Below are 21,001 nucleotides of genomic sequence, written 5' to 3' on the forward strand. Positions count from 1 at the left end.
TCAGTGTTATAGCACAGTGGTTTAACCTGAAGAAAGTGAACGATGTACCTTGTGGTGTACAATCTTACATTAATGTATGCTGCACACAGCTCTTGGCCAACCCGTGTAACTGGTCTCGGGGATCACAGCTGCTGCAGCGTAAAGCTCCTTACCCAGTTTCATTCCTGGTGGTCCAAGCAGCTCATTAATTTGCAGCCACTCCTAATTCAAACCCATCTTTTCGATCTCGCCCTCCCACAGAAAAGACCGCGAAAGAGACCGGGATGAGCGGTCGAAAGACCGGGACAGAGATCGGGACCGGGAGCGCGACAGGGAGCGCGAGCGGGAGAGCAAGGCCGCCATACTGAACTCCAGCATGGCGCCTGGCAGCGGCATGCCCCCGCTTAAGCAGGCGGTCGTGCACCAGCAGGTCAACCCCTTCACCAACCTGCCGCACACGCCACGCTACTACGAGATCCTCAAGAAGCGGCTGCTGCTGCCGGTCTGGGAGTACAAGGAACGCTTCACCGACATCATCACCCGCAACCAGAGCTTCGTACTGGTGGGGGAGACCGGCTCCGGGAAGACCACACAGGTTCGTTAGGCACGCAGTTGGCTGCTGGGGTTGCGTTCTGTCTCCCCACCTGTTTGGGACAGACCTGGCAAACAGAACCTTGGTGGGTTTTGTCTAGCCACTGGTAGAAGGGTTTGGCTGTACACTGCAGGGTTGGGACTAAAGAGGTTGACCATGGTACATCTTGTACTATTTTTGACATGTGCTTATACACTGCTGCTTATAAGAAGAACCTGAAAAGCAGTGGCTGATGGATTTTGGAATCCACCAGCTGCAGTGACAGGTGGACAAAAGTTTTTTTCCAACTCTGGTAGGATGATGGGCTTTGGTAGCATATACCCCAACATGCACTGGACTGAGCACTGTGCTTTTAGTTTGATTAGATTGGGCTCTCTCTTAGACATTTCATATCTGTTACATGAGGCACATCACTGGGGCTTCAGAGCCTTGCTTTAATTGACCTGTTCATTATTAATCTGTTGCTACTAAACTTGAATGACTGGTCAGACAGATTTAACTTTTTCAGGGGAAAATCTCTCAAAGTAAAAGGGATTATTTTCATCATGTTTGTAAATGATTACTCCAGAAACATGGTCATAACATGTCTGCAGGTTTGCGGTGACCATCATCCCAATACTGGATTTACCAACATGGGTAGGGAAGTACACAGTATGCTGTATTCCTGCCGTGAAAGAATACTTTCTAAGTTGAGACCTCTTTGAAGGTCTTAATGGTATCTAAAAATCCAGGTGTGAGCCCTAGTGAGTTGACATGGCAACCCTAGCAGAGTATCTTGATTTCATCTTCACAGCTGGGGGGGGGGATGGAGGGATGGACATTCTCTTTTTTTTTTCTTTTTTTTTTTTTTCTTCCTTCCTCCCTCCCTTTCCCTCCGACTGCCACACTAAGGCTCATGCAACCCAACTGCTGAAATGCGAAGTCCATACCAATCGTGTTTTGTCTGGCTTCTGCATGTTGTCCCTGCAGATCCCTCAGTGGTGCGTGGACATGGTGCGGTCTCTGCCAGGGCCCAAGCGGGGCGTAGCCTGCACTCAGCCGCGGAGAGTGGCAGCCATGAGCGTGGCCCAGAGGGTGGCCGACGAGATGGACGTCATGCTGGGCCAGGAAGTGGGCTACTCCATCAGATTTGAGGACTGCAGCTCGGCAAAGACCATCCTCAAGTGAGTCGGCGCTCAGCCGCATACAGGCGCGGCGCGTTTCCTGTCCTCTGCGAGCCGAGTGCTTCGCAGCGGCTCTTCTGCGGGAGAGGCCTAATAAGCCTTTGCATGCGCAGGTACATGACCGATGGTATGCTGCTCCGCGAGGCCATGAATGACCCCCTGCTGGAACGATACGGAGTCATCATCCTGGACGAGGCTCACGAGCGCACACTGGCCACAGACATTTTGATGGGTGTCCTTAAAGAAGTCGTCCGCCAGAGAATGGACCTGAAGGTGCGCGTGCAGGCCCTTTAAACGGCCCCCTCCCCGCCGCCACGTGTCACAGTCACTGTCAGTTTGTACAGTTCAGCTCAATTATGCTTCCCGTCGGAGTGGCAGGAAGGCACAGCTCCATTTGTCTGGCTCAGTGCGGGACTGCAAAGTGTCCAATTTTCCAATGGGGTGCTGTAATGTGATCATGTCACCTGAACCCTGTAACATTATTGGAAGTCATTTCCTTGGAAACTGCTTTGACCAGGCGAGTGCTGATATGCGATTCTCCTGGCGTTCCACATCATAGGAGACTGATACGGGGTGATGTGTCGCACTCACGGACATTATGTGCTATAGAACTGTTCTATTCACCTTCTGTCTTCTCCTTCTTTTATGCAAATGGTTTATTGTACTTAGAGAATTTGTTATTTAGTAGTCTTGGCAAAGTTAATTGAATTCAAATTAATTAACTTAAGAGCAATTATATTTATCTCAGTGAACATTACCAAAAATGAATAGATGGATCTTGCTGTAGCTGATCTGTTAGGTGTGGTATGTTAAAGACAAATTAATCCATTTGTAGATTGGAGATAGTAAGCCGGACCAAAATGGGGCGCTTTGCCTGGGTCAGTTGCTTGCCTGTGCTTTAGTGGCGCTTTGTAGCAGGAAACGTGTGGATTGTTCCTGAAATTCACATGCCTTGACAACCCCCCGCCCTTTCTAAAAGCTGCAGTCGTGTGTACTTTAGTGAGCATGTCCCCAGCCCTGCTGCTGCTTTTCTCTGTTTAAACACAACACCCCCCCCCCCTTTCCTTATGATGAGTCTCTCCTGCTCCTATGCAGTCAAAACATTCCAAGGAGCAAGGAGAGGCTAGTCATGTTTTTCTGCTTAGTTGCCCCATCCCAACGCCATTCGCTTTTTATGTGCGGAATATGCCGGACCCAATCCTCATAAAGCAGATGGATAATGACTACTTGTTGTTGGGATTGAATCAAAGGTCATACACATGCTCAGAGACTGTTAAATGAGGTCTAGGTCACTCCAAATGATCCAGTGGCCTCAGTGTCCCCATCTGAATTTGAAGCTTAATTTGCCTTGATTAAGAGCAATTACGCTGCCACGCCGCGCCAAAAGGTGCTGGCCCACTCCACGGAGCGTCTCGCCCCGAAAGCAGCATGCTCTATTTTCCTCCGTCACAGTCCTAATGCATTTGGATGGGGTGGGCTCCAGGGACAGCGCGTCACGGAACCGGGAAGTAAAAAAAAAAAAAAAAACCCGCTGCACCATCATTCTCCCCCTCTGCCCCCACCTTTCTCCGCCGCAGGTTATAGTCATGAGCGCCACACTGGACGCTGGGAAGTTCCAGATTTACTTCGACAGCTGCCCCCTGCTCACCATCCCTGGCCGAACGCACCCCGTGGAGATCTTCTACACGCCGGAGCCGGAGCGCGACTACCTGGAGGCGGCCATCCGGACGGTCATCCAGATCCACATGTGCGAGGAGGATGAGGGTGACGTTCTGCTCTTCCTCACAGGGCAGGAGGTAAGGGCAGGCTTGACCGATGGTGTCTGGTACCATAGAGCTCGCACGGTGCGCAGCGTCAATGAATTTGCCGACTAAAACCTCAGCTGATGATGTGCGAGTTATGTGGCATACAGAAGCAGCTCAAAGTCGTGATTAAACGCTACGAAAGCTACAACAATGCATTTTGGCTTGATCTGGTGCCATAAATCCCTCAGAATGAAAGGTTTAAAGATGTCTAGGGAATGGTTGTGAAGCACCTGTCAGGTCATCAAGATTCCGCTTAAATGAATTTCACTTGTTGCGTCGCTTTAGTCAAACCCCTTTTAATCACCTAAGAGCATTAAAAATGACTCGCAAGCACAAACATTTAAAAAGATTTTTAGCAAATTCACCTTCAGCACAGTCCCACATCCCACAGAGGTGAGCAGATCAATGCTTAGATTGATAACAGCAGTGGCCGCAGCTGGGTTTGGGGCTTGAGTAAAGGGCTTGGGTGTGATGGCAGAGTGTGACCCAGATTCAGCCCTGAAATTAAGTCATTTGTTATTTTCCCTTTCTTGCAACTGGTGCCCACCCAACTGGAAGTGGGGAGGGGGGTTAGGTTCCTGCCCAGAATGATAAATATGGTCACAGATGAAGGCTCAGCAGTGTGTGTGTGAGAGAGAGAGAGCGAGCGAGGGAGAGAGCTGCATGTATTCATTCTTCTATATGGTGTAGTCTGTGAGTAATTGGACAGACAGTTTTTGTCTTTTTGCATGGTGGTTGAGAAACAGTGGCTATAAAGAATAGCAACTCCAGTAAACATACACATACCCAAATCGAACATAGGAGTCACACCCTTTCTGTACAGTGTCCCCATATCAATGGACCATAATTAATTGAAAGTTTGGCTGCTATGAATAAAGAGCATGACTGACTGGTGGTGCTTCTAGTTCTGGCATTGGCTTGTAGTGTCTGATGTTGTTTGCTTTGCTTCTTCGTATTGAAAGATATGTCCGTAATGCTGGATATACCAGTCCGGTAAAACGAGGATAAGTCCATCTGTGTCATCACCAGAACAATAGCCACATCAGCTGTTGGCTATGCTGTGAGAATAGGTCATAAAGTAAAACAGGTCAATAACAACTATGTATTTTCAGATCTGAAAAAAAAAAACAATGCACAGGCATACAGCAACACATTTTCAAAGGGTTTACCATGAGATGCTAAACCACTGGCAAGCCTTAAGACCAGAAAGGCCAGCTTGGTGTCTCATTTACGTGTTCAGAAGCATCTTAACTCTTCAGATGCAGCCAAATAACTACAGTTCTCTGAATGGGGCTTCACCTTGCACTAGGACACTGATGCACACTGGAGGACACACGAGTTCAGGGCCCTGAAGTGGGATGGTTTTGACTGGCCAAATCAGTAACCCAGGCTTAACTGAGCATGCATTTCACTAGCTCGAAAGAAAACGAGACCAAAAATGAGTGAATTTATTGTCATGCTTTTGCATTACTAAATAAAGTACTATTTGGGCAGTGACTTTCAGTCCAATGATAAATATTTACATTCATGCTGGTTGTATCAAATATGTTGGTTTAGTATGAGTTTGTTTGAGAGTGTTCACGTCCTGTGCTATAAGTCTTGAGGGTACGGTGTGTGTCTGTCTCTCTCTCTCTCTCTCTCTCTCTCTCTCTCTCTCTCTCTCTCTCTCAGAGAAGCTGGGCAGTGGCTACAGCATCACCCTCGTTCACTTGTTAACATGCTTTTAATTAGGGATGGAGTCGGAGGGTGCTGGGTCTGTTCACATGGCCACCCTCACTGCGCCTGTGGGTTCTTGTGAATCTTTAATGGCCACCGATAATGGAGCTGTAGTTTATCCACCCAGAAACCCCCCTCCTTTCTAACCACGTAAGTGGTCTAGTTTAAATTGGCTTGGTTAACGTTTGGCGTTTGGATTTGAATCTTTACGCATTGCGGTTTAGTAGGCGAGAGTCTTGGTTCCAGCTCTCGGCTGTGGCGTATTTTTCCAGGTTTATATTTGTGCTGCTTAATATTTGTGTAGTATTTAAAAAAAATTTTAAAAATCACCACTTCCTGTGTCTTGAGACCTTTTAATTATTTAAAGTTTGAGATACTTTCTTATGAAGGGATTGCGATGCTGCTGTATTTATGCCAGATGTGTTTATCTATTTGCTGCATCTTAAACAAGCTCCTGCAAGATGAAATTGTTATTTGAACAACTGCAGCGGCTCATACCGCTCCCTGACCAGCTGAAGATTATTCCTCGCGCATGCATCTGTTCCAGCTCATTTGCATCTGTAGTATGTAGATTAAAAAGAGTGTTTGGAGAATGGTGCACAGAGGCCGCTGCGTGAAGCGGGTGGGCGGGCCCTCCAGCGCTGGCGCCCTGCCCCAGGTGCAGGCACTCTCGCCTGGGCATGGGCTCCCATCCTAACCCCCCGCTAGTGCTTTGGCAGCGCGGAGGCTGGCCCTCCTGACAGCTGCCGCATCTAGAGGGCTGACGGGCTATTAATACATCTGTTAATTTGATCAATCCATTCGCATTTACCCTGTCCCGCTCCAGTTGTGGCAGGGCTTTGATTAAGAGGCACATAGCTGCTGGCGTCAACGCATGTGCGCGCGCGCCGTCCCCTCCGGAGTGGCCATGTGCATGTGGCCCGGCCACACCGGCTGCACACGCGCAAGCCCGGGCCGTTCAGATGGCGAGCACCTTTTTTAATATGCCACCCAACATGAATGAATAATTATTCCCGGCTTCTTTCACGTAATCCTCAGAAATGACTCCTCGGCCCCTATCTTTCAGCGCAAGGGAGGTGAATGGCCCTATTGTGGCAGGGTAGTCTTTGTGTAATATTACAACATAGATCCCCATAATTCGCCACGGCGGTATTAAACCGCCGCCACAGTCTGCTGCAGTGGGAACCTGAGCAGAAGTTTGTGTTCGGCCATTTTTCGGGCACATGACTGCCGTTTGGTCGGGTGGAATTGAGTGCACTGCAAGCTTTATCCTGTGGATGGTGCTAGTGCATAGGCAATAGTCTTCACCCAGTGGCAATGTTCTTTGCATTATCATAAGGCGGTGCTCCAGCTAGAAGAAAATGAGCTTTTTAATACCTTATAAGGTCATGTCTTTCTTTATGTCTAAAACTATATTTTTGCTTGAACTGAGATGCCCTAATGATTGGGAATGGATATGCGAAATTGGGATTGGACACTGCTGCATTGCAAATGGCTGACCGATCATTAAGAGTGCGTTTCCCACTTGTGCGTTTCAACAGAGCTGATCTGTTTGGACTCGGCGGTTATTAATATTGTTGCCCACCCCCCCCCATTTACCTGCAGTAGCACATAAATTAATTTGTACTGATATTACCAAGCGCAGCGCTGTCTGGTCGCGCCTCCCCGCCCATGCCGCTGTTTTATACGCGCTGGAAATGCAACTGCGGTGCTTTATAAGCACTAAGCGCTGCTTAGCCCTGTTGTATGTCTAATTCCCTGTGTCAACTGTCATATATTTTGGCAGTGGTTGGTGAGGTGCGTGTCCCCTGTGTGCAAGCCCCACCACGTTTGTGGTGTTCAGCCACACTTAACTGATCCTTTGTGATTTTGCTTCTGGTTACGCCTCAGCTCGGCGTTCATTTCGCGTTGCCCCCGTTACACTGCCACCTGGAGTAACGATCCACCATGCTGGCGGAAGGCGCCCGAGAGGCTCTCGCGGGTTCAATTTTCCCAGCCGCGTCACAGTTGGACGTGGGGCGCCGGGGCTTCTCCAGCGCCCGTAGGACGGGGTACAGGGACACTTAATGTGATTTGCATGGGAAGGCTGAAGTCAAGATTAGTGGGGGACTGATCCAGAAATCGGCCGCTGGCCCGGGTAACTGGGCCAAACAGGACATGGCGCTGGGGAAACTTAATGAGCAAGGACATATGATGCTGCTGTCACGCTAAAGGCAGGCCTGTGGTTTATTTATTGCCGTTATTACTGCGCTTTTATGACCAACAACGCGCAACTCGTCCGCCGGCCGCGCGCTAAACTGCGGCCCTCTCTGCCTTTGCAGGAGATCGACGAGGCCTGCAAGCGAATCAAGCGGGAGATTGATGACCTGGGCCCTGAGGTGGGGGACATAAAGATCATCCCGCTTTACTCCACGCTCCCGCCCCAGCAGCAGCAGAGGATCTTCGAACCGCCGCCGCCCCGGAAGCCCAGCGGTGCCATCGGCAGGAAGGTAGGCAGGCGCCAGCCCTCACATTCGTGGGTGGAGGTGGGTGGTGGTGGTGGTGATGGTCGGTGGTGGTGGTGGAATACGAGCTGACGCGACAGGAATGGGCAGGACAGTGGGTGGCGGGCAGCTTTGGAATTCTTTCTCCCATCAACCCACTCCCCAAGCATCGGTGCAGCAGCGACTCACGACATATGCTGCCTTTGTCCGCACACACTCCCCGTACCTAAATTACAGGCAGAGTCTCGCTCGTGATTTCTTCACCACTGGATGGATTAGTGCAGTCAATGGCTTTCATGGCCCCCCCCGTGTCCTCTCCCACCCGTTTGGTCCGCTTCCTCGGCCCATATTTGTCGGGAAGATGTCGGTTTTATGGCGATGGTGTGGACAGTAAGCGTCTCCTGCCCTCCGTATGTCGTCCTGCTCCCTCTTGCTCCTGCAGGCTACAGAGTGGACCCACCTGGACTTCACTACTGCCAGCCAAAGACCTAATAGAATGCGAGTTTAATAATTGCCTATAAATTTGCAGACGTCTTCTTCCCCCAGCCCCCCCCCCCAGATATTATGGAGCTTATAGAAGTGTGGTCCGTGCCGCCATCTCCTCTGCTCCGAACATTCCTCCTGGTCCCGGCTCCAGCATGTAGCAGCGGCATTCATTCCGCTATGGCTGTTCTTTCTTGTGATGGTGTGGCTATGGTGGGCTCCGCCTAAGGACCCCCCCCCCTCCGACACACGTCCAGCATTGGGTCATCATTTCATCTCTCCCGGCCACTTCAGGGTTTAAAGAGGCACAGGAACACAGGAATTTGCGTGGGTGTGATCTTGCCACTTTAAGCCAGGGTCCTGGCTGCTTTAAAAGTTCAAAGCCAGTGTTTGGTCAGGCTGTTCAAAGGAATGTTGACTTGAAACACACACACATGCTCTCACTGGGGCCCGTGGGATCCCAACTGTCTACCTCCTGACTGAGAAGGAAGGGGAGTGGACCCCCTGCCAATAAAATGTTGGGCAGTAGTGGGGAGGGCTTGTGTTGTGGAATTCACTCAGTCGTAAGCCATGCTCAGCCTCGGGTCCTCAAGTCGGGCTTTGAAATGACAGCAGCTCCACCTACGCCCTGGTGATTTCTTTCTTTTTCTCTTTCCCTCTTTTTTTGGAGTCTGACCAGCCTCATGGTGTGCGGGTATTATTTTTCTGCATCCCACCTTGTCCGTCCCCGGGTGACTGCAGTTGCATAGAGATGAGTTCAAATTACCTTGTTAAATGTCATCTTGTCAGACCCTCTGGCATGCATTACCCACAATGCAAATGAGCCCCCCCCCCCCCCCCCCCTTTGGTGAGCTCGATGGACAGGGTGTAAATATTGTCTGTTACATGGGGAACCGGACAGGCCGTGGTGCCACAAGGCGATTTTTGTGGCACTGCTTCATGCAGCAATGCCCAAATCTCTCGGCCTCGATCACCATCGAAGGCAATTCCAAGCCGCCGCATGTGAACTTTTGTGACTATTAGAAAGGTGGTATTATATGGGGGGGGGGGTCTGGGGAAATGTCACCAACTGAAGTGTAAGGAAAGGTAATTGGGGAGTTAAAGGACAGAGACAAGGGTGCCTGCCACACATGCTGATTTCAAACATCAAGTTATCTGTCGCCTCCAAGCCCAGCCGCGTATTTGCGATCATCACGGTAGCGCTCTTTAGCCCAGTACGAGCAGCACGGCTGCAGCGCTAAATCGGGTTTAATTCGTCAGTGTGGCACTTTCCCCAGCGACGCTGGTGAAGGATGGCTCCAGTTTGGCAGAGTCTCTGCTCCTCTTAATGGTTAATAACCCTGAAGTAACTTGCTGCTATGATGCTGTAATGATATTAGTGGTGAATAGGCTGTTTAGTTCAGTGCTGGCACAGACAGATTGGAGCCAGCCATGGCTATTTTTGACTGGTTTTCCTTATGGAGCCAAAACACAATCAATGCAATTGATGGGAGCTCCCCCCAATGTATATGTGATTATGAGCAGGCTGTTTTCTCAGTGGTGCGAGGGGCGACCACCAAAATATAACTGATGAAGCAGAGGACTGGTGTTTTTGTCAGGGGCCTACCCCACATGTACTCCCACTTAAGCAATTTAATATCGAGACTCTTAAAAATATATGAGCACATTTATGTATGTCATCCTATAATAAGCTTGAAATGTATTGATCTGGCAATATTGCTTATATACATTTGAAACAGTTTTATTCGCTATAAGGATAACACTGCAATGCTGAAACATTTATGTATGTAGGTATCTCTTTATTTCATTTCCATCAGTCGGTAACCCTAAATTTAGACCCACCAAAATCTCTGTGCTGGTTTCTCTTGCTTCGGGTTAAGTATTGCTAGTGTGATGGCTAGCATGAAGATCACTCATGGAGGCAATGTCGCCTGTTCCTCGTTGTAATGCCTCACGTTGAGGTCTCGTGAAATGCGTCCACGTGTTGAACAGTAGCAGCGGAAGGGTGTCGTGGTGGTTTGTGTTACGGCTGAACAGTGACTCCCCTTAAAGTGCAGTGGCTGCGTGACCTCGGAAGGAGGCGTAAATGTATACAGCTGTTTATTCATACGGAAAACAAGTGGTGATGCAAGGAGTAGCCACAACAGGCTTAGACACGTTGAAACCTCCATGCTGTGATCTAATGTGCTCAGGTCCTGTTAAGGTTAAGATTCCTTGTCATTACATTCAAGATTGTTTATGTACCATTCAGGTGGGGAATGGAGCCAGTGTATTGGGCCGGTGGGAGACGGGCAGGTGGGGCATTTGTGTTGAGCCACATGCATGAAAAGTCACTGGAAGTCCTGGAGTCTCACCTTTTAAGGCATCTGCTTGAGCTCTCTGTTATTTGTCTTTTGAGAGCTTCCTGATTTTAATCTCCTTTTAATTTATGGCTCTGCCTCCCAGTTTGGTTCCTGCCTGCTCCCTAGCGCTCTGGGATTCCTGCTTTCTGGGTGAAAATGGACCTGGTGTCACCAAATTACTTTGTCTTAAAGTGCTTTTCATGTGGCTGGGTGGGGTGGGGGCAGGGCGGCACAGGAGCTGGTCTGGAGGATTTTTGGGAAATTTCGATTGGACTCATTCAGGTGAGCTATTGCCCTTCCTGGCCTCCTGCACTCAGCCAGGGACATTTGTTCCGGACCTTTTGCATGTGGATCATTGAATCTGTGAAGATGCAATTTCTCTAGACCTTATGGGTCAATAAGTGTGGCTCTGGAGGTGTAATGCATTCAGTGCCTTTGCCATGCAATTTGAGCCGATGCACCCACCTTTAGGTAATTTCCATGATTCCCCCTCCTGGAATATTTTAAGGTGCGTGCTTTCCAGATGGTCTTCAAAGACTGTAAAACAATCATGAACATCGCCAGGCTTTTCTCCTGTCCAGCCGACGGAATGCTCCAGAACCTTCTGTCATTGGGCGGTCCGTGCTGAGTGCGCTCTGTTGCCTCAGGTCATGGTCCACTGCCTCCGGTGGCCAGATGGGCCTTTTTCTTTTTTTTTTTTTTTTTTGTTTTCCTCCCCCCTCAGCGAGCTCGGCCAGCCTCTCCATGAATATATAGCCAGATGATTCTTTTCAGTAGCTGAATTACATGAGGTCAAGGCTGCATCGGTTTGGGATGGGCTGGGTGTAGGAGATGGGTGCATTAATAACTGAAAAGTCAGACGTTCTCTGGCTGGAGTGAAATCCACTCTTAAAAGGTAGGATTTAAACATCTCGAAGGCTTAGGCCTTCACCCGGCAGAGAAGACTGAATTCCTGAGATGGCCAGCTTGTCCTCGGTGTAAGCACTTCTTTGTCTGCACCACTAGCCAAGGCCAAACTCAAAAATAGGTCCAGAACTTAGGAAGTGTGACTTTAAACAAGTTTTTTTTTTTTTCTTTTTTTTTTCTTTTTTTTGCATCGCTGCAGATTTCTGAGCAGACAAAAAGTTCGTGCTCTTCGTTGTGTGTGCCAGGTTCATAAGTGCCCTGGACTCCACCCTTTCGCTAGGCCAGATTTGCGCGCCGAGTCCAAGCGACGTATGCCGCAGTGTGTCGTGCGACGGCACTTCTCGCAGTCTGACGGCCCCTTTTGCATAACGGCAGCATCCACCAGCGGGGTGGAGCTTACATGCCAGGAGCTGCCACTCTCCTCCTCCTCCTCCTTCTCTGCTCGCCTCTGTCCCCTCCCCCGTGTTTGTGTAAACGCCGACGGAGAGACCCATAGGGTGATGTGACTCTTTTGTTGTCTCTGCCCCCATTCACCTGTCATTTCTCATAGACGGGCTTGCTTTAGGGGATAATTGTAATGGAAAAGGATCTGGGGGGGTGAACGCTCTGCGCGGGCGTCCTTGCGCTACCCCGTCTTCCCAGCCCAACCGCGCCTACCCCCCCACCCCAACCCCCCGCTCCTCCAGTCTTTTCCTTGTGCCTGTATGCTCCCTTTTAACGTGCGAGAAAAGAAATGTCGTGTCGCCGCCCCCCCCCCCCCAGCTCAGATGCTTTGATCAGCTGTGTGCGAACCCGACAACTGATCCCTCGAACCCTCCGCCCCGCTTCCAGGCTCTGCCACGCAGCTCTCCCGCAATCGCCAGGAAAACGAAGCAGCGTTTAGCTTCGCATTAAGATCTGCAGCCTTTCATGCCTCCAACCGGTCTCTTCAAATCATCCTTCCCCTTCCCACCCTTATTTAACGAGGTACGTGACTGTTTTTGGAGCGCAGAAGCCCCCCTCCGCCATGCAGTGACGGACTTTAATTTGCCCTCCTTTCTTTTGCTGCATCATGATGCGCGCGCGAGTGGCGAAGATCCTCGGGGCGGGTGAATCATCTACCTCTGCACTGCTATATTTGTCTGACGTAACAGCGCTTTTCTCTCAGGCTCAAGTTTACCGCTCAGATCCCCACCACCTCTGGCCTGTGCTTGGAGGCCCCCCTCCCCTTCCCACAAGGAACAGAAGCTTTGTCGCCGCGGCGCTTCAAAGGCTGCAGTGGTCTCCAGCCGCCGCTCGACCCGAGCGAGCGAGGCAGATCGATGTGGTATGAATATTGGAGATCGGTGGGAGACTGGCAGCACCAGCTGGAGGGAATGCCCCGCCCCATGTCCCCCCTGCACAAATACAATCACGACACACTTGATCTGAAGTGCTTATTTATTACAAACCCCTGGTGGGTGTGCAGACTAGTCTTCATATGTTGCCATGCACAACTTGATAGCCATTCTCCTGTCTTGGTCAGTGGTCATTGTCGGACCACAGGACCGGTGGCGCTGACTGGACATTTTGGACTCTCAACCCAGCAGTCAATTTACAGGTGTGAAAACCCCAGCAACACAGAGGTCGCCTGCTTGACACACCTGTACCAGCACATCGGCCACCACGGTAGCACCACCATGCCCGAGTGACTGCTGCGGTGAGACTGTTCTCCCATATCCGGTCAGCAGTGGTTCTGTGGTCAGAATCTGGGTGGTGATGAATGCCCGAGGGTTACCTACTGCGTATGGAAGCAGGCCAAAAGATCTGTAGATGTATGGGCTGTATGATGTAAGATGCACCTGTAAGATATGTGTTCCAGGAGGTCTCTGCAAGGTGAGGCTTTCCAATAGTGTATTTGCGTATGTGCGTATATGCATAAAATGTGCTATGGTTCCTGAGTCCATGTGCGGTGTTTTGAATGTATACGTGTTCTGTGGGGTGAGTGTCGGTACTTGTTTTTGGGGCCTTATTACCCCCCCCCCCCCCCCCCCCCCCCCGTTTCAACAACACTTGTAGATGTGAGGGCACCCCTGTGCTCTGTAGTGCTTTGCTTTGTTGTTCTTGCGTTTAAGCTGTAGTGCCATCCATCACATAGCACTTTTTGTTCTCTGCCAAAATGCCCCGTCACTGACGATATGGATGCTCGTGGTTGCTTGAAAAATTATTATATGCATACAGGAAGTGTAGAGGTTGATGTAGCGAGTGAGGCAGCATGGCAGACTTGTCTCAGTCTATCATTTGTGAACGGTAATTGGCTACAGTCACCAATTATTGCTAGTGAGTGAAGTGTGTAATTTTTTTTTTTTTTATCAAATCCACTGTTTACATCCATCTTGTTCTGCAGCTGACCACCAACACCCAGGTTGCTTCTAACAAATGTTGCGTTTTTCACCGCAGCCGTGCTGCTTGCCTGACCCAAGCCTCGTCTGTGTTCTGCTTTCACAGGTCGTGGTGTCCACAAACATCGCCGAGACATCGCTGACCATTGACGGCGTGGTGTTCGTAATTGATCCTGGCTTTGCCAAGCAAAAGGTTAGCTCCCAGCCCTGCCCACTTCTCATCTAATCTGGGCCCATCATCTGCCTCTCTTGACTGCGAAATCCCCAGATAAGCCCGGCGGCAGGGCCCTGACAGCGGCCCCCGCCGGACGGCTGCTTAGTTATTCCGATGACATTTCCCCAGCCCCACTGCTCCTGTCATGCGCGCCGCCTGAACGACGGCCCCGCCGCGCCAGCCCGACTGTCCGCCGATCCGTCTGGTGTGCTCACCCGCCCCGTTCTCCTCCTCACAGGTGTATAACCCGCGCATCAGGGTGGAGTCGCTGCTGGTGACCGCCATCAGCAAAGCGTCGGCCCAGCAGAGGGCAGGCCGTGCTGGCCGGACGCGCCCCGGGAAGTGCTTCCGCCTGTACACGGAGAAGGCATACAAGACAGAGATGCAGGTGAGGACGTGCGAGTGCGTGTCTCCACACAGATACCATGAGTGCCTACCCACGCACAACATTGTGCTTGTGTGGAAATGAGGTTGCATGGTTATAATTAAGAGCTGAAACTACTACAAGATTTACCAGCCTTTGCGTATCTGATGGCACCGTTTCCATTTGGTGGTTATACTGCTCCTGGAGGAATGGGTTTGCTGGTTTTAGTGCGTAGCATATCCTCTTAGTACTAAAACTACTGCAGAGGTTTTTGCTATGTGAATTTATGAATGATGGGAGAACATCAAGGTCCCAGTGGAAAAAATAGCAATCCTATCATTTGATGTCTGTGACGGTCAGTTTTAAACCCGTAACGTATTGTAAAGACCTAATGGCCCTGACACTGCTTTATCTCAAGTCTTTGATCATGCCACTAGCACGTGGGTGGGCTGGTTGTGTGTTTTTTTTTTGTTTGTTTGTTTTTTTTTTTTTAATGAAGAACAAATCTGACCTAAAATCAGATGGGTCTGGACAAATGACCACGTGAACAGATGTTCTTATAAGGAGGATGATTGTTCTGTGTATTGTATTGTGATTGTCGTATTTTAAGTCTTTATCTCTCTCTCTTCTGACAGGATAACACGTATCCTGAGATTCTGAGGTCCAACTTGGGCTCTGTGGTGTTACAGCTGAAGAAGCTAGGTATCGATGACCTGGTGCACTTTGACTTCATGGACCCACCAGGTACGGAAAGCCCCCCCCCCCCCCCCAAAAAAAAAAAAAACCATTACAAACACTCCGAAACCACTTCCTGCCAACATTTTGGATTGCATTTGAACATATTGAAATCGAGTCAGTCATGCTGGCCTCCTCTTAGAAAGTAAAGTGCAGCAGCACTTTCTCCTGCGTCCGCTCCCCTCCCTCAGTCCTCCCTCTGGTGAGCCTCTGATAAGTTTTCTCTCAGTGGTGCTCAGCCTGTGAAGGTCAGCTGCATGGGTGTATTATTGTGTTTCTATTGAAATCGAAGTCCACCTCCAACGGAAGTCCTAAATGCACAAGTCCCAGCGCCTCTTTCATTTCATCCCGCAGACGGTGTTTGCCAGTCCGCTGGCACCGTTTTTTTTTGTTCGGTGAAACGATGGGTTCCCCTTGGCAGCCGAGCGCACGCCTGCGCCCGCCCGGATCGAAAACAGCGGTGGGATTTTTGTACTGCTAGATGAAGTCGGCGCGAACCGTTTGCCTGGTGACATTTGAATGCTCGCCCCTTTCTTTAATGCACTTTTGTCTGTCTCTCTCTCTCTCTCTCTCGGCCTCGGTTTAACATAGCCGCGCCTCCTGCGCTGTAGCAGTCAGTAGCGCGTTGCCGACGAGGGCGTGTGGCATAGATTACGTTTTCCAGCCGGCTTCATTGCACGCCTTCCTACCCTCGAGTTTTGTCCCGAAGTGCGACTCGAGCCAGCACGCGCCACATCGTCGCCAGGTACGCGGCAGGGCAGAGTGGGCACACCGGATACACGCGATCAATACAACACCTTCGTACCCAACTAACACCGCCCGCCCTCGGTGAAACCCAGGTTTTTCTTGGCTGATTGAAGGGTGGGGGGCTCGCTTGTTGAGTAGCCCCCTCAAAGCCCAAGGCGAAGCTAATTTTCACTTAACATGCAGCCGGTTGTTAGGCCCTGCCTCTCCGCAGCCAAAGGTCAATAATTGAATTTTGTGGCGCGTGTGCATGAGAGCACGGCCCGCTCAAGCAACGTGTGACCCGTGTTGATGCATTAACTGCAGGGTTCCCCTCCTAATTGTGTTTTACTGGTCAGGTTCGGATGTTGCTGCTGCTTGCCAGAAAAGTCAAGAAGCTTCGTTCTGGTTTCTCCCAGTTTATTTTATCTCTGTTCTTAAAACTGACCAAGGTGGTGGTGTCTTGTACATTTCCTCCACCTCCCCAGCTCCTGAGACCCTGATGCGAGCTCTGGAGCTGTTAAATTACCTGGCAGCGCTGAACGACGACGGAGACCTGACGGAGCTGGGCTCCATGATGGCCGAGTTCCCCCTGGACCCACAGCTGGCCAAGATGGTCATTGCCAGTTGCGACTTCAACTGCTCCAACGAGGTGCTCTCCATCACGGCCATGCTATCAGGTAATGCGCACGCACCACCGCTGCCCGGTTTGCCGTAGCGCGCAGTAGGTGTGGATGTGCGTTTGACGCGGTGGCTGCAACACCTCGTGGCTTTGTGGCCTCCATCTCTTTCGGACAACCGAACGTAAATCGTAAATGTACACTGCGTGAGCCCTGTGGCGTGCTGATGTTTGGAAGAGGCTTAGCAGCGGAGCCCTTTTGCGGCCAGCTGCAGTCCGTAGTCTCCGTACCAGAGACTGGTTTCTAAACGAAACCGTAGACATTTGCCTCTTGAATGCAATAACGATGATTTTAAAACCTCTGAATGCAAGCATGGGCACATGTGCCCTGCTGGTCCATGTGGTCAGCCCTCTGAATCCAGTTAAAAGAACTGCTTGCAAACAGTGCCAGTTGATCTCTGCGAAGCTGCAGTAGCTGCGCGGTGAGCATGTCCGGACAAGCCTGTGGAGGTGAATTCAGTGTGTTAAGTGGAGGGGTTGGGGGTGGGGTGGGGGGAGTAAGGGCGGAACCGGAAGAAAAGTCTTCAGGTGAGACCCACTCTGTCGCTCGGCCAGCATTGCGGGCCGCGGGTATGCCAGCGTTATACGAACAGTCAGCGCGCCCGTCTGAGCATAACTCGATGACTTATCCAAATAAGCACTTAAGATTTGTCTATTTAATTAAATCATTGTAGGAGATTATGCCTAATTTAAGGAGGTCTCTGGGCACACCCCTTGCTGACTATACTGGAAGAGACGAAGTTCAATCGATTCAGTCTAGTCTTTGTCGAAATCGGCGCCCCCTCCTGCTAGCTGGCACCGATTGGGACGGCTCCTGAGCCGAAGGAAGATGTACCTTACTGCCCCAGTGCGCCCCCTTGGATCGACCCCGCGCTAAAGGCAAACGGAAGGCTGCGCGTACCCCCACCCCTCCCCTCCTCTTGGTGTAGCATACCCTGTGCCGTGCTCTAGCCTCTGAACTAGGCCTTGTGTCCTGTTTGGGTGAACGCTTGACTCATCCGTATGGGCGGCTGTGTTGGGGCCCATACCAACCTTGTTTAGTCCCGCAGTGCTTCGTACGCCCCACCGAGGCCAAGAAGGCGGCCGACGAGGCCAAGATGAGGTTCGCCCACATCGATGGGGACCACCTCACCCTGCTCAATGTTTACCATGCCTTCAAACAGAGTAAGTACTTCTCACACGTGCACACACGCATGCCTTGACGTTTTCACTAAATCCTATTGTTCAGTGAAACCCTATGCATGCAGTATGGGTGTAATGTCACCCAGTTTCCTTAGTTTTCTCGTGTTAATTAATCATGTTCACTTTGTTGCTGTCACCATGATAGATTGATAAATTAATTAATGTTCTCAAGCAAAGAGCCATATCTCGGGAGACTGTCTGTTTTAAATAATTGCTTTATGGAAAAAACTAGATGTGTTTGTCAGATAACACATTATTTTGACAACAATGCTTCAGATCTTTTAGGCCACTTCAGAAAGACCCGCGTTGGAAAACACTCACGTGAAACGCTCCCTTTCTCCTCCCCCTCGCCTGCGCTTCCCTTGCAGACCACGAGTCGGTGCAGTGGTGCTACGACAACTTTGTGAACTATCGCTCGCTAATGTCGGCCGATAACGTGCGGCAGCAGCTGTCGCGCATCATGGACCGCTTCAACCTGCCGCGCCGCAGCACGGAGTTCACCAGCCGCGACTACTACATCAACATCCGCCGCGCCCTCGTCACTGGCTTCTTCATGCAGGTGGGAGCAGGTCCGCGGGGGGGGTGTTCAGCCGCGTGCCTAACAGGGATTGGACGGGCAGCGCCGGTCTGTCTTTGCTGCTTCCGTAGTTGATGCCTGATTTGGAAGGGCTTTAATGGTGAGAGGCACTGCAGGCCCTGAGTTAGCTGGCCGAACAGTGCTCTTACTCAGAGGATGCTGACGATGCTGGTAGGGTTCCGTCAGAGTGCCGCTGGAATAATGTGGAAATAAGGCAGGGTGGTGGTGGTGACTTTTCTTTTCTTTTTCTATTCGGTGGCTTGAAGGTAACCTGTTGACACATGAATGTAGAGCCGTGCTACTATGGCCTTAAGGGTCTCAATAAACGGAGGCGCATTCACTCTGAATAGTGAAATAGCATAAAAGCCTAAATAGTATGTATTTGCTCAAAGGAACCTGTGAAAGAGTTGCCAAGGCATGGTCACCGAGGAGTGTGGCTGTCAGCTTAGTAGGGTTAATTGGTAAATAATTATTGAGCATACATTTATACTATGACGATGCATGATTTTATACTTTATGCCCATTTTTCCCAAGTTGAGGACTTTTTGCTCATAATTATTACCTTTTTAAACCCTCATGCGAGCCCCGTCACTCAAGTTTGCCATTGTAACGGACAGCTCTTGTCCAAAGAGTGACCGTTTACGTACATGATGATTCAAGCCCAATTCTGGCCAGCTCGGTGAAAAGAAATGCCGTTTCTGGGGTCGCCCAAAACAAGCGACCTTACTAGTTGAATTAGTCCAATATCAAAATATTTGTCAACATTAACCTTTACTGGCGAGACAAATTTGCACCTTCGTGTACGAATTACAGCAGGGTTCCGCTGTTGCCGTCTCTGTTTGCTGTGGGATTTTATTAAGACTGATTGCCCAAGTTAATCTCCACGTTCGTACGCCGCATGTTTAAGTGGTTGGAGAAACAAAGTGTGCGTGTGTGTGAGAGATTTATTTGCTAATTTGCGTGTGGGGGTGTTATCAGGTGGCCCACCTGGAGCGTACAGGACACTATTTGACGGTGAAGGACAACCAGGTGGTCCAGCTGCATCCCTCCACTGTGCTGGACCATAAGCCTGAGTGGGTGCTCTACAACGAGTTTGTGCTGACCACCAAGAACTACATCCGCACCTGCACTGACATCAAACCTGAATGGTAAGCTAAAAATCTCCACCTTGCGCTTCTGTGCCTTTGTGCAAATACAGGCCATGTGTTTTTGTGCAGTGTACGTTTGTTTTTCGCTTACTCTGTGTGAAGGACTGGAGTTGCATGAGTAATACTTGCCCGGTATTGAAGCTGATCTGACATTTAACATGCATGTGCTAGTATAGTTTACTTAGATTATACTTGTTGTTTAGTTATTTCCAGTACTGTGGATATTGGTCGACGGTGATGAACAGTATACAAACCTTTTAGAAGGAAAACGGCGATAAGTTAGGAAGAAAAGCCAAAAATATGTTTAATGGAACAGATGTGACTTGAGTCCTTGTATGTCCCTCTTATTTCTTCCAGGCTGGTTAAAATCGCTCCACAGTACTATGAGATGAGCAACTTCCCACAGTGTGAAGCCAAGAGGCAGCTGGAGCGCATTATCGCAAAACTCCAAACCAAGGAATACTCTCAATACTAAACGCCCTGGTCGGCTTAAGGACAGTATGAAAAGGACACCCTCAGCTCACTGGGGGGTTTCTTTTCTGAACTCTGGAAGTTGTACATTCTCATCCTTCCAACATTAGGTTGCCATTTATATATATATTTTTTTTCTTTTCTGTTTCAGTTTAATGTTAAGATTATTTTTATAAAATGTTGTTTTCTCTGTTGCTCCCACAACTTTTTTTTTTTTTTTTTTTTTTTTTTTTGGTCACCTTCGATAAAATATTGTGGTCAGTGTCGACGCGAAGGATCGGTTCAGTCGGGAGCGAATGCTCAACGGGCATCCAGTCATCGGCCATCTTCATGCATGATCGTTCATGTGGATGTTGACATTCCTTATAGACATTGTGAACTTTTACTGATATGTAACTGAGTAGACAAGTCCTTGTTTATTCTGTTAAAAAAGCTTTGAATTCAATAAAACAGTTGATATCAGCTGTGGGTCACCTGTCAGTATGGTTTTGTGCAGCAACTGCTCAGTATGTTGGTCAGGCCTCTGTGTTTTTCTAAGCCAGATTAATGTGAAAACAGTCAACCATGTGTTAGTCACTAATGCTTTTAGTCCGGTAACTATTTCATGTTAAATGTATTGTCAAATGTTGGCCTGATAGTCGGTATGGCTTTCCAACTAAAGCTGTTTCAGGTACGATGCCTGAGTTTGCATGTCAGTGTATGTTTTAAGCGCATTTACCATGTACAGTTAAAGGGCAAGCAAATAGTGAATGGACTTGTGTAGAGTTCCAGGAACATCCACAAAGCCACTGATCAATTTTTGTTATTTTTAGCAGAAGATTGGAAGAGATGCATTCCATAGTGGTGAGGTTAATTAACTTTTGGAACTAAAAAGGAAATTCCTCAGTGGTCAACTCTCATGAACAATAGCTCTGGGGCTGTGCAAGCTCCTTTGAAACTAATTCCTTCATGCACACCCTAGATTGAAGTTAATCTTCCTTTTCCTTTCATTTGTGTTATGACACAAAATGATGTGACAAAGACATCGCTCAGCTTTTGTGTTAGGCCTGGATCCCTTTCTCTCTGTTGCAGAGTCTGTC

General features: G+C 49.5%; 1 protein-coding gene across 3 annotated transcripts in view; it reads left to right on the forward strand.

Annotated features, from left to right (window-relative positions):
• The window catches only part of dhx15 (DEAH (Asp-Glu-Ala-His) box helicase 15), a 22,133-nt gene extending 2,019 nt beyond the window's left edge, over window positions 1-20,114 (forward strand). For all 3 annotated transcript variants that reach the window (XM_035519738.1, XM_035519737.1, XM_035519736.1), the window contains 13 exons: window positions 241-574; window positions 1,541-1,734; window positions 1,848-2,007; window positions 3,312-3,530; window positions 7,577-7,744; window positions 13,936-14,022; window positions 14,282-14,431; window positions 15,043-15,151; window positions 16,354-16,545; window positions 17,586-17,708; window positions 18,095-18,285; window positions 19,282-19,451; window positions 19,809-20,114. In XM_035519738.1, the coding sequence (XP_035375631.1) occupies window positions 241-574; window positions 1,541-1,734; window positions 1,848-2,007; window positions 3,312-3,530; window positions 7,577-7,744; window positions 13,936-14,022; window positions 14,282-14,431; window positions 15,043-15,151; window positions 16,354-16,545; window positions 17,586-17,708; window positions 18,095-18,285; window positions 19,282-19,451; window positions 19,809-19,926 (2,215 nt within the window). In that variant the 3' untranslated portion in view covers window positions 19,927-20,114. The remainder of the gene's footprint in view (window positions 1-240; window positions 575-1,540; window positions 1,735-1,847; window positions 2,008-3,311; window positions 3,531-7,576; window positions 7,745-13,935; window positions 14,023-14,281; window positions 14,432-15,042; window positions 15,152-16,353; window positions 16,546-17,585; window positions 17,709-18,094; window positions 18,286-19,281; window positions 19,452-19,808) is intronic.
• The last annotated feature ends 887 nt before the right edge of the window (window positions 20,115-21,001 follow it).

This window comes from Electrophorus electricus, chromosome 19 (genome assembly GCF_013358815.1).
Source record: "Electrophorus electricus isolate fEleEle1 chromosome 19, fEleEle1.pri, whole genome shotgun sequence".
NCBI lineage: Eukaryota > Metazoa > Chordata > Actinopteri > Gymnotiformes > Gymnotidae > Electrophorus > Electrophorus electricus.